At 41.7% G+C, this 15,352-nt stretch overlaps 1 protein-coding gene across 2 annotated transcripts in view; it reads left to right on the top strand.

The window, feature by feature from the left end:
* The first annotated feature begins 229 nt into the window (after positions 1 to 229).
* The window catches only part of Sox30 (SRY-box transcription factor 30), a 37,009-nt gene continuing 21,886 nt past the window's right edge, over positions 230 to 15,352 (top strand). The window contains exons 1-4 of one of the 2 annotated variants that reach the window (XM_021177155.2): positions 233 to 2,126; positions 3,718 to 3,957; positions 5,134 to 5,313; positions 12,023 to 12,515. In XM_021177155.2, coding sequence (XP_021032814.1) covers positions 1,064 to 2,126; positions 3,718 to 3,957; positions 5,134 to 5,313; positions 12,023 to 12,515 — 1,976 coding nt within the window. In that variant the 5' untranslated portion in view covers positions 233 to 1,063. Of the gene's footprint in view, positions 2,127 to 3,717; positions 3,958 to 5,133; positions 5,314 to 12,022; positions 12,516 to 15,352 lie in introns of both variants that reach the window. The other variant, XM_085830090.1, reaches the window with a different exon arrangement.

The raw sequence follows: 15,352 nt of genomic DNA, 5'->3' as shown, positions 1-15,352 counted from the left end.
CAGGTGTGAGTGCATAAAAGAGATTCGAACGGATGCTGTCATTGTTTTCTCTGAAATGCCGGTTCAGCTCCAAGTTGAAAAATAAACGGGAGTTACAAGAGACATAAATGCTTGACTTGCTAAAGCGTCCTGTGATGAAAAAGAATAGCATGGGAGGCAATGTGGTGAAAGTGTAAAAAATAGGTAGAGCCTAAGCTACTAATCAGGTTTATCAGGCTCTGCTGGGTAAGAATTTCGGACTTTTATCTCATAACCAGTGGGAGCGGCAGAAAGATTTCGGGGAAATGTGACAGTTTGACTTGTATTTTTAGAACAACTGGCAGTCGGGAGGTAGTGGGACATAGGTGAAGAGCAAGACTTCAGGAGAACTGTAACATCCATATGGAATTAGAGAAGGACGATGGAAGCCTAAGCAGGATAATGGCGGGCGGGACCTCAAAAGGTGGATGAATCTGGGTCGCATTTTGGAAGCAGACTGAAAATTCAACTAGTAAAACCTAGTCAAACACCAGGTCCTGTAAGATCAGTTATAAGTTCCAAGGTGTCCCCATACTTGAGAATGACTAGAAGACCCTATCATACTCCGGCTTTATGAACACACAAGGCCGTGAGCCCAGCCCGCAAGAAAGGCCCACGCCTTCATCCCTGGAGGTCCTCGGTAAAGGAGTGGAACAGAAGGGTTTCCTGGGCAACGCCATTGTCGCGCTCCAGGAGGGGGCGGGGTAACCAAGGACAAGGCCTAAAGAGAATCCGGAAGAGAGGGAGAGTGAAGAGGCGTGGAAAATGGGACACAAGGAGCTTCGGCCCGGTCTATGGCGGATGATTCCAGGGTTCTCGCACGCGGCTAGTGTGGAGGGTGGGAGGAGCCGGGGAACGTGCCTGTGATTGGCTGGCGGGAGACACCGGGCCGCTCCTGATTGGGCGAGGCGAGCCCGTCTGTGGAGCGCGTAGGGTTCTGGGTAGCCAAGGCCTTGGAAGGGTTTTAACCGAAAGGGGGAGGGGGAGGCTGCCAACAAACGGCTGAGCTCACAATCCCGGCCGCGGCCCGCCCGCCCCCTCCCCCATGGAGAGAGCCAGGCCGGAGCCGCCGCCGCCACCGCCGCCGCCGCCGCGCCAACCGCCGCGGCCCACCCCTCCGCGCCCGTTGCGCCCCGCTCCGCCCGCGCAGCCCGTCGAGGCCGCCACCTTCCGGGCCGCGGCCGCAGAGCGCTCCCAGTCGCCGTCGGCTCAGGCCACGGCCGCCATGGCCGCGGTGGCCTCGTCGTGCGCGGAGGCCGCGGCGGCGGGTACGCAGGCGGCAGGGACGCGACGCCTGCTGCAAGTGAAGCCGGAACAGGTGCTGCTGCTGCCTCCCGGAGGACCGGGGGTGCCTCCGGCTCCCGACGAGGGCGCAGCCGCCGCCGCCGCCGCTGCCGCCGCCGCCGCTGCCGCCGCCTCGTCCGCGCAGGCGCGCCTGCTGCAGCTGAGGCCGGAGCTGCTGCTGTTGCCTCCGCAGTCCGCGGCCGACGGAGGCCCCTGCAGGCCGGAGCTGCGCCCCATGCAGCCCCGGACGCTGCTCGTCAAGGCCGAGAAGCAGGAGCTGGGGGCGGGCTTGGACCTGTCGGTGGGATCTCGGAGGACCACCGAGGCCGGCCCGAGAGCCTCGAGGGCCGCCAAGTTGGATGGCACCGGGAAGGCCCTCGACGGCCGCCGAGGCGATGAGAAGAAAGCCAAGCTGGAGGCAGAGGAGGCTCCGAGGGATGCGCTGAAAGGCGAGGAAGGCAGGAGCCTGCTGGCCATCGGAGAAGGAGTCATCAAGACCGAGGAACCAGACAGACCCAGGGACGATTGTAGGCTGGGCACGGAGGCCACGTCCAATGGCCTGGTCCACAGCAGCAAGGAGGCCATCCTGGCCCAGCCGCCTAGTGCTTTTGGGCCACACCAGCAAGACCTAAGGTTCCCTTTGACACTCCACAGCGTCCCACCTGGAGCCCGTATCCAGTTTCAGGGGCCTCCGCCTTCTGAGTTGATACGGTTGTCCAAAGTCCCCTTGACACCAGTGCCTATTAAAATGCAGTCCTTGCTGGAGCCTTCTGTAAAAATTGAAACCAAAGATGTCCCCCTCACCGTGCTGCCCTCAGATGCAGGTATTAGAAGCCAGGGGAATCTGGCTTTCACAGTTAGGTCTATGTTGCACAGACATATTAGCAGTTCAGGAGCGGAAGCTCGAAAAGTAAGCCTGCACAGGGAGTGCTTCTGGTTGATTTGCCCACATACTGGTAAAATACACTTAAGTATTGCCACAATTTTTATAAAAAACAGTCACTCTTAAGACTTAGTAAACAGATTTAGATAATAGACTCAACAGAAGGTCTTGTTAGATGATACAGATTCCCCAGTTTATATAAAATAACATCAAATTTTCTATCGTAGTAGCTTCTTAGGTTTATGTGTATCAAGAAATAAAATATACCAGTGTTCGAGAAAAATGTTAGTTGTTTATATTGACTATAGATGTTGAAGGAGAACAGTAACTTTTCTAAGAGAAAACATACATATAGCATATAGCTAAAGCTTTTAGAAATAATAAAAATAAGCCAAGTGGTTTTTAAAAGAAGTGATTATATTTAAGATATATTTTAAAGATATATTTAAAGCATATATCTAAGCATATATATAGATACAGATATATTTAAAAGAAGTCACTACAACCAAATCCTACTTTCCGGTATTTTCAAGTATATTTTAAGCAAGTCCTTAGGATTAGTTCACACAGAACTCTGTGTCACTGAATGTTTTGGGAAGTCATAATCATTCTTCATGTTTACATGAACTTTTACATTTATTATTATTTTTTAATTTTTAGTCCTGATTCTCCACTTCTGTTTTTAATAACTTAAATACCCCCTTTCTATTTACTTTATGTGTTCATGCCCGACATGTTCCCAAGTCCTTCTTGGCACAACCACTTACTACACCTGATTTATATGGCATTGGGAATTGAACTCAGGGCTTAATGCATACTAGGCAAGTATTCTACTAACTGAGCTACATCCTCAGTCAAGATTATTTATTCTAAACATCCTTTGCAAATCAAAAACGTTTTTACATATCGAGGATCCCTAAAAGGAATTGATATGAAAAGTTCATAGATGGTGCTTTTATGAACTGCATAGGGATACAAATTTAATGAATTTCCTCTATAAGAATTTTAACTGTACCATGACTCACAGGGTCATATGTATAATTTTCCTCCCAGTACATGAGACTAGTTTTAACAATTCAGTGTGGCAGGAACTTCACCTTCCTAGTGAAAAACTGAGCATAAACATTTTTGCTTCAAAGACACTCGAGCTGCTTCTGTCAATGCCTTCCTTTACATCCCCCCCCAACTAACACATACATAGTGCTAGGTGCATAGTTAAGGTGCCTGCTCCTTAATATTAGTGAGAAATAAACTAAATGTTAATCACTGTTAGAGATATTAATGAAGCTTAAATGGCCATCCAGTGTGTCTGCATAGTATCTTTAATAATAGTATACTCTCTAGGAGTCATTCTAAGCTCCAACTTAGAATGCTGAGTTCAGTGACTATGAGGAATTTTGGAATCTTAGCAGTACTTTGGCTATATTATAGTGTATGTTTTCAGGTACTTTATAAGTATAGGTGAAGGTATACTTCACTTTAAAATTGTGTATGTGGCACATTAACTTAGTCTCTTAATTTTTGTCATATAGGAATACCTGATACTCCCTTCAGTAAGGACAGAAATGGTCATGTGAAGCGACCCATGAATGCATTTATGGTTTGGGCAAGAATCCACCGGCCAGCACTAGCCAAAGCTAACCCAGCCGCCAACAATGCAGAAATCAGTGTCCAGCTCGGGTTAGAGTGGAACAAACTTAGCGAAGAACAAAAGAAACCTTATTATGATGAAGCACAAAAGATTAAAGAGAAGCACAGAGAGGAATTTCCTGGTAATCAAATGAAATGAACAAAGGCTCTTTCCAATTTCTTTTAAATTTATTTAGGTAAAGATTAAGTTAGGTTGAGAATTCCTAATCTATGTGAGAAAGAAAATAATGGTTAACATTATAATAATGATTGGATCAATACTAAGCATACATTTTCTTAAATAGAATGCAGTTGTGAAGTATCTGACCTCATACTTAACAGCTACTGCAAATCAGGAGACATTTGGTTTTCCTGTAGTTTTGATGAATACATATAGGTACATACAAATATACACATAGAGCTATAGCTTTACAGTTTACTGTAAATCTCCATGGTCCTATTTTGTAATATAATAGACATTAAATAATCATGGCAACAGAATGAACAGTTCCCACTTAAAAGATAATAAAAATGCAGTAATTACTATCCTTTTCCATTTCAAAGTTAAGTGGGTATCAGAACATAGTCCTGCATTTTAATTAATAGATGTATTCATAGCATGATACAGTTTGAACCAATTGATTTATCCTCAACAGTAAGGGCATTGAGATAATGGTTGAGAACTATGTATGCTTTGTGGCTTATAGATCTGTGCATAATGGGAAAAGATTTTTTTTCCTGAAATATGAGCAGGTATACTTTAGGAAGAGAGGTTATGAAGTATCACCTGACAGAGGCAGTGATTATAGACATGACAGTGCCACGCTTCTGACTTTGGGAAGAAATTAAAGTGGTTATGGCTTTAGCGATTGGTAAGCCTCAGAGAGTGACTTCTTAAATCAGGCATAAACATAGTGGCTGGTTATTAGTAACTATTCCATTGTAAGCCACTGACATTTGTATATTATAGAATGCAAAAGGAATAGCTAAATAATGTCTTACGGGGCATCTTTCTTCACCAGAGAAAAGGCTCTGGGATTCAAACTCAATGACTGGAGTAGATTCTACCATGAAATCACCCTGTGTTCCTGGGTAGAAGGCATTTGACCTTCCTCTCTATTATGGGTTACATTAACAAAATTAGAAGCTATGTGGATGTTAAAACGCACAGTGCAGGATTTGTTCAAAGATAGTGCATCATGGGAGCTGGAAAATAGACCTTTATACAACCCATATTTTAAAACTTAACATGAGATGTGTTTTTATATGAAAGAGCCAGAGTCTGTATATTCATATTAAAAGCCTCTCTTTTTCTGTAGGTTGGGTTTATCAGCCTCGTCCAGGGAAGCGAAAACGCTTCCCTCTAAGTGTTTCCAATGTATTTTCTGGTACCACACAGAATATTATCTCTACAAATCCTACAACAATTTATCCTTATCGCTCACCTACCTACTCTGTGGTAATTCCCGGCCTTCAGAACACCATCACTCATCCAGTTGGTGAGTTGGTCATACTGTAGATTATTTGTAAATTCCTACATCAAAATTTTATCTCTTCAGTTGAAAATATATTTTTGTTAAACTTATAATTTAGAACATCAGTAAAGAAATAAAATCAAGAAAGGAGAAAATGAAACATTTAATGGGAGACAGAGCAATAGCAGATCCATGTGGAAAACTCCGACTTTCATTCATTCAGGCTGAGAGCGTCTAGATGAGTCAGATACTGAAGGAAATTGCTGGTGTAATTAAATAGGAAATAGCGATGTTTATCTGCCTGCAGCAGGAACTTAAAACAGCTAGTCACATCACATCCTCCATCAAGATCAGAGAGACTAAACGGATACACATGGCTTGTTTTCTTGTTGGCTTGCACTCAGTCCAGTTTCTCTACTCTTACCAGGACCTCTTGCCTGGGGAATGGTACCACCCACAGTGAGCTGCATTTTTTCATATCGATTAATATAGTCTCTTACAGACATACCCACAACGTGAGCAGTCCCTCACTGAGACTCTTCCCAAGGGATTCCAGGCTGTATGAAGTTAACATTTTAAAGCTAACCATCACAGAAGTGATGTAGACTTAGCAAAATTGATCTGGCAGAATTACTTCGATCCACATTATTTAATATCTTACTCTTTACCTTTGAGTTTCTATATAATAATTATGAAAATAGTACCTGAGATCCATTTTTGTAAGTTTGTAAACTTACTATTATATTGTATTGATCCAGGATTCTTAAACTTCCTTCTGTGAAAAATAGGTTCAGGAATCCTAAGATAGTAGGAAGGCTTGTGTTGAGTCTCCACAACTCTTCAGTTGCCTTTGAAACTATTACTGTCTAAGCTAGTGTATCTCAACCCTTTGGGTTACACAGATATCCTGTATATCAGATATTTATACTACAATTCATAACAGTAGCAAAATTAGAGTTATGAAATAGCAACAAAATCATTTTATGGTCAGGATCATCACAACATAAGGAACTGTACTGAAATGCCACAGCATAGGAAGTTTGAGAACTATTGGTCTAAGCAGTTTCAATGATTTTGTTCTTTCTGATGAAGAATTTATCAAGTCAGGTTGCCTTAGAATCACTTGGTGTTTGGTAAGTCATTTTCCTTCCAAATACCCAGTTTTAAAAAATGATGTGTGTGTGCAAATGTGTGCACACGTGTGAGTGACATGGGTTCTGGGATGTAAAAGTAATTTTAAAAGTGGCTAGCTTCCAAATGAATGAGAGTGAGACTAAGGTTTATTCACTTACAGCACAATAACTGAGCAGTCATTGATCAATGACTAATCTGGTTACCTCTCAGCCCAAATCCCCTAGATACTTCCATTTTAGTAACTTTCTGGCTCTCTGGGCTTCAGGTGTCTTCCCATTGTATCTTCAGGACCCCTTCCTTGTGGCCAAATCCCTCTTCTCCCTCTCCATCTCTTCTCCCCTGCCTGGCAGAGGTCCCACCCTATTCTCGATTTTAGCCAGCCATTGGGCTGTTCAGCTTTAATTGACAAACCAGAGAAAAAACGGGGAGCAATGTTTCTACAAACTCGAGAGAAGAGATTCTTGGAATAGCATTATGGTGCTGTGTCTGGATTTCAACAAGTTATAGGGGGAGAGAAATCAGCATTTGAATAGTATACATTATTTTATTATTTTTTATAGGCATAGAAAAATTATGCCTACACTGGGAATGAAACTTGGGTCCTCTGCAGTTAAGTGCTTTTAATTGCTGAGCTATCTCTCCAGCCTACAACTGCCTAATTTTTATTTGCACTGACTTAAAACACTTAGACTAATTTTTCTCTGTAATTCCTTCCATGGGAGTTTTGTTCCCAATTCTAATTAGACTAATTTTTCACATAACATTTTGATAGGTTTCTCTTAATTTGACCAATTAACAACTTTCTAATTCAGGAGTATGTTTTTTCTTCTCTGCTTTTAGCATTATTGTCTAAACAACCACTTTTCTATGAATGTTTTATTTTAGCTGTCCGTTAGTTACCCTTAGTAGTCTTCTACCCTTAACCAACATTTGTGATGCAAAAAGTGAGTAAATCCTCATTATTCCACTAGTGATTTAGAAACATGTTATTAAATATTTCACACTGAATTCATGAACATTCTAGTAATCTTTCCTTTTGCTTGATTCTCAGTCAGGCTTACTCCATTTCCTGTGCACTCTACCAAGCCTCCTGCTTGTTCTAATAAGCAACCGTTTGCCCTGTGCCACACTTTCCTAGAATACTTCATGTCATTAAAATATTAAATATATTTGAAAACTGAAAGTGCAATTCAAGATTTTCTGTTTCCATGATTCTTTCTATATGCACTATCTTCTGGGTGAATTCAGGGCCACAATTGCAAGCCTACTTGTCTGACCCATCTACTACCTAATATTTACCAGGTACCTGCTATGACCCAGGTTGTGTTAGGGACAATAGGAATATGTTTCCATAGAGTGTCTTGTCAAAGATTCCATAATGTAGTTGTACAGAAGATAGATACAGATAAATCTATTTACATAAACAGACTGTAGCTGTCTTCAGACACACCAGAAGACGACATCAGATCCCATTAGAGATGGTTGTGAGCCACCATGTGGTTGCTGGGAATTGAACTCAGGACCCCTGGAAGAGCAGTCAGTGCTCTTAATTTCTGAGCCATCTCTTCAGCCTGAGATAAATCTAAACTTTCTATTCCCTTGATCAAACTCTATAGCAGCTTCTTGTCTTGTACAGTGCATCATTTGCTCTGCCTTAATATCACACTCTAAGCTCTTCTGCTTCTAGTCTCTGAAAGTGCTTATGTCATGGTCGTCTAGAATCTTCTTCATGTATGTTTTACCAAATGTCTTAGGTGCCACTCATACCAGCATCCTCATTTTATATCAGTATTCACATTTATATATAGGCTTTGGAACTTCTGTAGACTATACATTTCTTTTACCTACTGTTAAATATCTACTTGGCACATAGACACCTTTTTCATTACTGAGTTCTATTTTGTTTGTCCAGCCTGAGCTTGGTTTTGTTGGTTATATATCATCACTTTGTTGATACTCTTTTACTCTCCAGAGTTCATACATTTTCTCTAAGTGTTTTAGTTATATTTACTACCAGTCTTTGAATTGGTGTGCCATTTACTTTATGGACTTCTTAAATAGAACAGGAAGAAAGGAAGTTTCATGACTATTACTGTTCTAATCCAAAAGTCAGCAGGTCTGTCTAGGCCTTAAGATACATTCTAAGAGTTGCTGTATCCATTAAAAACTCTCACTGACGCTCCAAAAATGTTTTTGAAAAGTTGTATAATTCTAGGGAACATACCCATTTTGACTCTGAAGCTATAGCAGCTGTGTCTGTCAACAGGCATGAAAGGGAGGGCCTCCATATTCCTAAGGCCTCCCGCGTGAACCACTGACTAGTGATGGATTCTGTTTGCCCACTGATGAGCCCACCAGGCTCCAGTGGGTGGTTCCAAGCCCATGGACACATAGGTGGCCCTGATTAAACTCAGTGAGCCACAGAACAAAACTAAAAGCCAAGAGTGTGGGGAAGGGATTTATAGGAGGAGGTTCACAGCTGTGGAAAGGACATAAGAAAGAGTGGTGCATGGGAGGACAGTGAATGTACTGAAAATGTGTGAAGTTGTCAACCAACAGTCAATAAAAACTGCTTTAATAACAACAGCAAGAAAGAAGTGTGGTTCTTCATTGTACGTTCTCATGAGGATGCCTCACATGCATCCACCTCATCTTCCTGGGCCCTTTTGTTACCTTGTTCCTTCCCCAGAAATCCACTTTTCTTAACAATGGCCCAAATACCTTTCTAATTCTCAGTCTCCCCCTTCCTCTTCTCTTTATCCCAAGCCACTTGCTGGTTCTCCTTATTAACTTCACAAAGTTACAGTGGTTTCTTCTTCTTAGGGACTGGGTGATGGAGACATGCAGGGATTTTTGTTTTTACAGCTATTCTTCTTTTTTATACTTGAATTGGGTTATTTGGATTTTGGACTTTTCTCTTTTGTCCCTGTGCACCAAAAGCTGCTCTTTCTTTCATGTAATGGTTGGACAGTCTGTCTACTTCAACAGTAAGCTTATCTTATAATCACATATGGATGTTTCTGGATGCTAAATATGTCTCCTTCAAAAGGCGGCTAGTGGATGAAGTCTTTTTCTCCCCTCTGTAGCTTTGACATCATTAGAATGTGGCCTTCTAGGGCACTGTATTCATGCATTCAAACCTGCACAAGGCAGCCAGAACATGGAAGACCACATGGGAGTGCACTCATTGCAGCAGTGATGGACACTGCTTATATCATATTAGGTAGCCCTTGGCTGCTCCTAAATGCCAGGGAGCCTAGGACATTGTAGTTTTATTGTGTACTAGAAAAAAAGAAGCCAAATAATTGGCTGATTTCTAATGGTTAGCGTCTACTGTAGCTTAACAACTGTTTGAGTCATTAGAGCTCTGAGCATTTTTTTGATCTTCCCTATCACTGACTTATTAAAGGCTGTACTGTGAGGAGCACTTTTAACTTCCTGCTTATCAACCTCAACTCTAACATTTAAAGTGTTTCTGGATAACCCTATAAAAATATCATAGTTGATAATATATGTCAGTAACTTGTCATTAACTAATTCGTGGTTATCACTGTAGGCCTCCTTTCCCTCTCTTTTATACAACTATCTTAGAGCACTGGAAAAGACATTGTGCCCTTTTGTTCTGTAAAGTTTTTGTAATCTATTTTTTTCTGATAACTAAGTGCTTGTGCTGAGTATAGGAAAAATAACTCAATGTCAAACACAGATTGTTAAGTTAATGTCTTGAGTATAGTAATGATTCAAGAAATAAAAATTTGAGTTAGGAGAGTTGGTTCAGTGGTTAAGAGCACTGACTGCTCTTCCAGAGGTCCTGAGTTCAATTCCCAGCAACCACATGGTGGCTCATAACCATCTGTAATGGGATCTGATGCACTCTTCTGGTGTCTCTGAAGAGAGCAATAGTGTACTCATATGCATAAAATAAATAAATCTTTTAAAAATTTTTGAGAGATTTTACAAGTTCTCCTGGCCTTGTAATTGTTGCAAGGCACTTCAGATGTCCTTATAGCAGATTAGTGTAGAAGTATCTGCTTAGGTTTAATTGTTTTTCCTTCAATCAAATCCTAACTCTTTCTTTAAAGATTTGTGTATGTGTATTTGTATGTGTGTGTGCGTGTGCACAGAGGCCAGAAATGTACTGTTGAATCCTTAAACTGGCATTACAGGTGCTTGTGAGGCCCCTGGCTTGTTATACAAGTTCTGGGATCTGAATTCTTCTCCTCATGATTACAAAGCAAGTGCTCTAATCATAGAACCATCTTTCCAACCCCTCTGAACTAATTTTTAATTCAGGTTCTTGGCTAGATCCTGGTAATAAACATAAGTAACTGAATTTAGCATAATAATACATGCTTGTTATCCCATTTCTCGGAGGCAGAGGCAGGATGATTGGGAGCCTGAGGCCAGTCTTGGGCTAAGATCAGAACAGTTCCATTTCCACCCTCCTGCTGTACTTCACTGGGCAAGGAACCACCTTGAAATGGATGGGTGGGGCTCTTCCTCCTGAAGTTTAGAAGGGCATTACCTGTCTCTTCCAAGGGAAAGAAGGAAGAAAAGGGAAGTCTTTCTGAATAAAGTTGAAAGAAGGTCTGCATTTGGGGCCCCTGAGCGACATTTCTAAATGTAGCATCTGTACTTGGAATGTGCTTTCATTGACCGACACCTAGTTGACTCCGTTCCAAAGGCTTCTGTTTGTCTTTTGTCATGAAAGCTCAGCTCGGTTTATTCTGTGGGTGCTGTATGGTATCTGATAGCATCTCAGCCAGCACAGCTATCTTCTTTGGGAATGGAAGGGTAAATCATGGCTTTTACTTTAAGAATTCTGCCCTTCCCAATCATGTCCTTCTAGGAATGTCCAAGTCTGTCACAAATGGCTAACCCATGATAAATCCTATTTTTTTTTTTTGCAGATTTCCAGCTATATTCACTTCAAATATAGTAAAATGAAACCATTGTTTAGTTTTTTTCAACTAAAAAGTGTCATAATTTTAAATGTAGAGAGGTATGCAAAATGAAGGAAAAGTGACCCACAGTGCTACTCTGAAACTTGTTTATATGAAAATAAAATCAATATATATCATGTTGACCAAAACCTAAATTCTATGAAATGAACATCTAGTTTCCTACTACCCATGTATCTTACCCCCTACTCCTAGATAATTATTCCTTAATGATAACTGTTGCCAGCAGCTTTATGTTATTTCTGTTTATAAATCAACATTTCAATGCATTCATTCCTTTGATTTATCAATAATAATTTTCTCATATATTTACCTATCAAAGTTTGTTGAGAGCTTGCCTATTCTGTGCTAAGCAGAAGCTGAGCTTGTTCACAGCAGTGAACAAAATTGAAGGTCTCTCTTTTTACGACACCCGGAGGTTAGTTCAGAAAGAGAAAAATGTAAATCCACAAGAAATGACAGTGATTTCAAAATTGTCAGAATACTATAAATAAAAAGGAGAGTGGTTTGATATGATACCACTACTAGGTGAGGGTGGGTAATGAACTTTCCTTCAAAGATCCAAGTTCACGCTGTGGTAGATGCCAGCAGGAATCCGAATAATGCTTAACTTAACTCTGCTATTTTTATTTTCGAAGGTGAAGCACCGCCTGCCATCCAGCTGCCCACACCTGCAGTCCAGCGCCCAAGTCCCATCACACTTTTCCAGCCCAGCGTCTCCAGCACTGGCCCAGTGGCCGTCCCGCCTCCAAGCCTGACGCCCCGCCCATCACTCCCACCTCAGCGCTTTTCTGGGCCTTCCCAAACTGACGTTCATAGGCTCCCTTCGGGAAGCAGTCGCTCTGTGAAGAGACCCACTCCAGGCTCTCTGGAGAGCACCACCAGGATTCCAGCTGGTGCAAGTACTGCCCATGCCAGATTTGCAACCTCGCCTATCCAGCCTCCTAAGGAGTATGCCAGCGTTTCCACTTGTCCCCGAAGCACTCCGATACCCCCAGCGACTCCCATTCCACACTCACACGTCTATCAGCCCCCACCCCTTGGCCATCCAGCCACACTGTTTGGGACGCCACCTCGGTTCTCCTTTCATCACCCTTACTTCCTACCTGGACCTCATTACTTCCCGTCAAGGTAAACAAACAGTTTTCTACCTCTTACCTAAAATACTCCTAATGAAGTTTTACTCTGGGGGTAGGGAGCATTTCTCTCCTGGTGAAAACTGAACTTCCTCAAGTCAGGCTTCCATTCAGCTTCAGAACCCAGTAAGAACCAAGCAGTCCATTCAAATGAACGAAGGGGCCACGTGAAGACCTTGGGAGCTAGAGCTAGAGAGAATTCATGGCCATCTGTTGAGGGCAGCAGTTTCTCCACTCCAGCCAACTCTTTCCCTGTGAGAATATGGTTTCAGTGTTGTTGATGTGGTTTCATAGGAAAGGTATGAGATGCTGTGTGATTCCCTAGTCCTAGCTGTGTTTACGTATACGAATTGTGTGGCATCTTGTTGAATGCAGATCCTGACTACTAGAGTACAGGAATAGTCTTACCATGCTTAAAGGGTCTGAATTTCTAATAAGTTCCTAAGTGATGCCAGTTCTGTTTGATAATGGACCACATTTTGAATAATAAGGGTGGAAAAGGGAAGGTTTGCAAGCCAAGAGAAATAGAATGACTAGTTAGTTCTGTTACACGTCTTTATGTCTCTGTTCGCAAACCAGAGAATTTGCCACGTAAATTATCAACAATAAGATTTCCATAGGAAAATATCTTGGGAAAGCAAATTGAAGTTTCACTTTGCAAACTACCTCTACTTCTCTGTTGTTCTCAATATGTAGATACAATTTATGTTGTGATTGGAGTACTGAAATGTTTGGTATCAACCTTTTATTGCTAGGTGGATTAAATAATAGCAAGTTTATCTTTCTTACCAAGACAGGGCTTGTAGGATTTGACTGTTAATGTCCAAATTATTGATACTTTAAAGAACTTTTTATAAGATGGTCTTGAAAACAAATGCTTAGAGTACAGAAACAATTCTTCTAATTAGCAATGTAAATAAAGAGCATAAATAGTAATAATTTACTTTTTTTTTTTTTTTTTTGGATTTTCGAGACATGGTTTCTCTGTGTAGCCCTGGGTGTCCTGGAACTCACTCTGTAGACCAGGCTGGCCTCAAACTCAGAAATCAGCCTGCCTCTGCCTCCCAAGTGCTGGGATTAAAGGCGTGCGCCACCATGCCCAGCTAATATTATACTTTTTTAAACTTGAATTTGATTGGGCTTAAGAATGCCAATGCAGTATATCAAATGTAAATATCAAGAATACTTTTTTTCAGAATGGAAGTGAGATCTATTTTATACTTAAAATCCTTTGTCACTGTTCCCTGACTTTTGTTCATTTAAATCTGATGAGAGGTTTTCCCAGGGAATGACTAATATATTTATTCTTCTTAACTAGAAAATCTAGTATGGGAAAATGGACAAAATTAACTGATTTCCCTTTAGTTTTCCTTGACTGTAAATTGATAATGGAATTTTATAAAGAATATTTTCCCTGTGTTTTGCAAATTGTATCTTGGGTATTCTGAGCTTCTGGGCTAATATCCACTTATCAGTGAGTGCATATCATGTGTTTTCTTTTGTGATTGGGTTACCTCACTCAGGATGATATCCTCCAGATCCATCCATTTGCCCAAGAATTTCATGAATTCATTGTTTTTAATAGATGTGTATACTTCATTGTGTAAATGTACCACATTTTCTGTATCCATTCCTCTGTTTAGGGACATCTGGGTTCTATAACAGCTTCTTGCTATTATAAATAAGGCTGCTATGAACATAGTGGAGCTTGTGTCCTTATTATAAGTTGGAGCATCTTCTGGGTATATGCCCAGGAAACGTATTGCTGGATCTACTGGTAGTACTATGTCCAGTTTCCTGAGGACCTGCCAGACTGATTTCTAGAGTGGTTGTACCAGCTTGCAATCCCACCAGCAATGGAGGAGTGTTCCTCTTTCTCCACATCCACACCAGCATCTGCTGTCAGTTGAGTTTTTTATCTTTCTGACTGGTGTGAGGTGGAATCTCAGGGTTGTTTTGATTTGCATTTCCCTGATGATTAAGGATGTTGAACATTTTTTTAGGTGCTTCTCAGCCATTTGATATTCCTCAGTTGAGAATTCTTTGTTTAGTTCTGTACTGTTGGGGCCCGCCCGCGGTCCACAACACGAACGGTTCACTGAGAATGGCAGTTCCCTGCAAAGAGAGGAATCTAGTCGGGGCGGAAGAAACAATGGAGTCAAGACAACATTCTGATCAAGACTCAATTTAATATTTCCAGACACTCAGTTTATAAAGGAAGGGGGAGGGAACCCAATTTCCCGCCAAGTAACTCAGGGTCCAGTAGCAGGACGAACACGTGTGTGCCTCCAGGCAGCAGAGACAGGTTCCAGCAGTGGGCGTGGCAGGACGAATGAGCCGGTAGCTCCACCCTTAAGCAGGCAGGTTCCAGGCTGGGGGGAAGGGAGGCCACACTGTACCCCATTTTTAAATAGGGTTATTTGGTTTTCTGGAGTCCAATTTCTTGAGTTCTTTATATAGATTGAATATTAGCCCCCTATTGGATTTAGGATTGGTAACGATCTTTGCCCAATCTGTTGGTTGCTGTTTTGTCTTATTGACAGTGTCCTTTGCCTTACAGAAGCTTTGCAATTTTAGGAGGTCCCATTTGTCGATTCTTGATCTTACAGCACAAGCCATTGGTGTTCTGTTCAGGAATTTTCCCCTGTGCTCATATGATCGAGGTTCTTCTCCACTTTCTCCTCTGTAACTTTCAGTGTCTCTGGTTTTATGTGGAGGTCCTTGATCCACTTAGAATTAAGCTTTGTACAAGGAGATAAGAATGGATCGATTTGCATTCTTCTGCATGCTAACTGCCAGTTGAGCCAGCACCATTTGTTGAAAAGGCTGTCT

This window comes from Mus caroli, unplaced genomic scaffold (assembly GCF_978045245.1).
Source record: "Mus caroli unplaced genomic scaffold, Mus_caroli_1 scaffold_13, whole genome shotgun sequence".
In the NCBI taxonomy this organism is placed as follows: Eukaryota; Metazoa; Chordata; class Mammalia; order Rodentia; family Muridae; genus Mus; species Mus caroli.
This window is presented reverse-complemented; position numbering and strand designations above follow the sequence as displayed.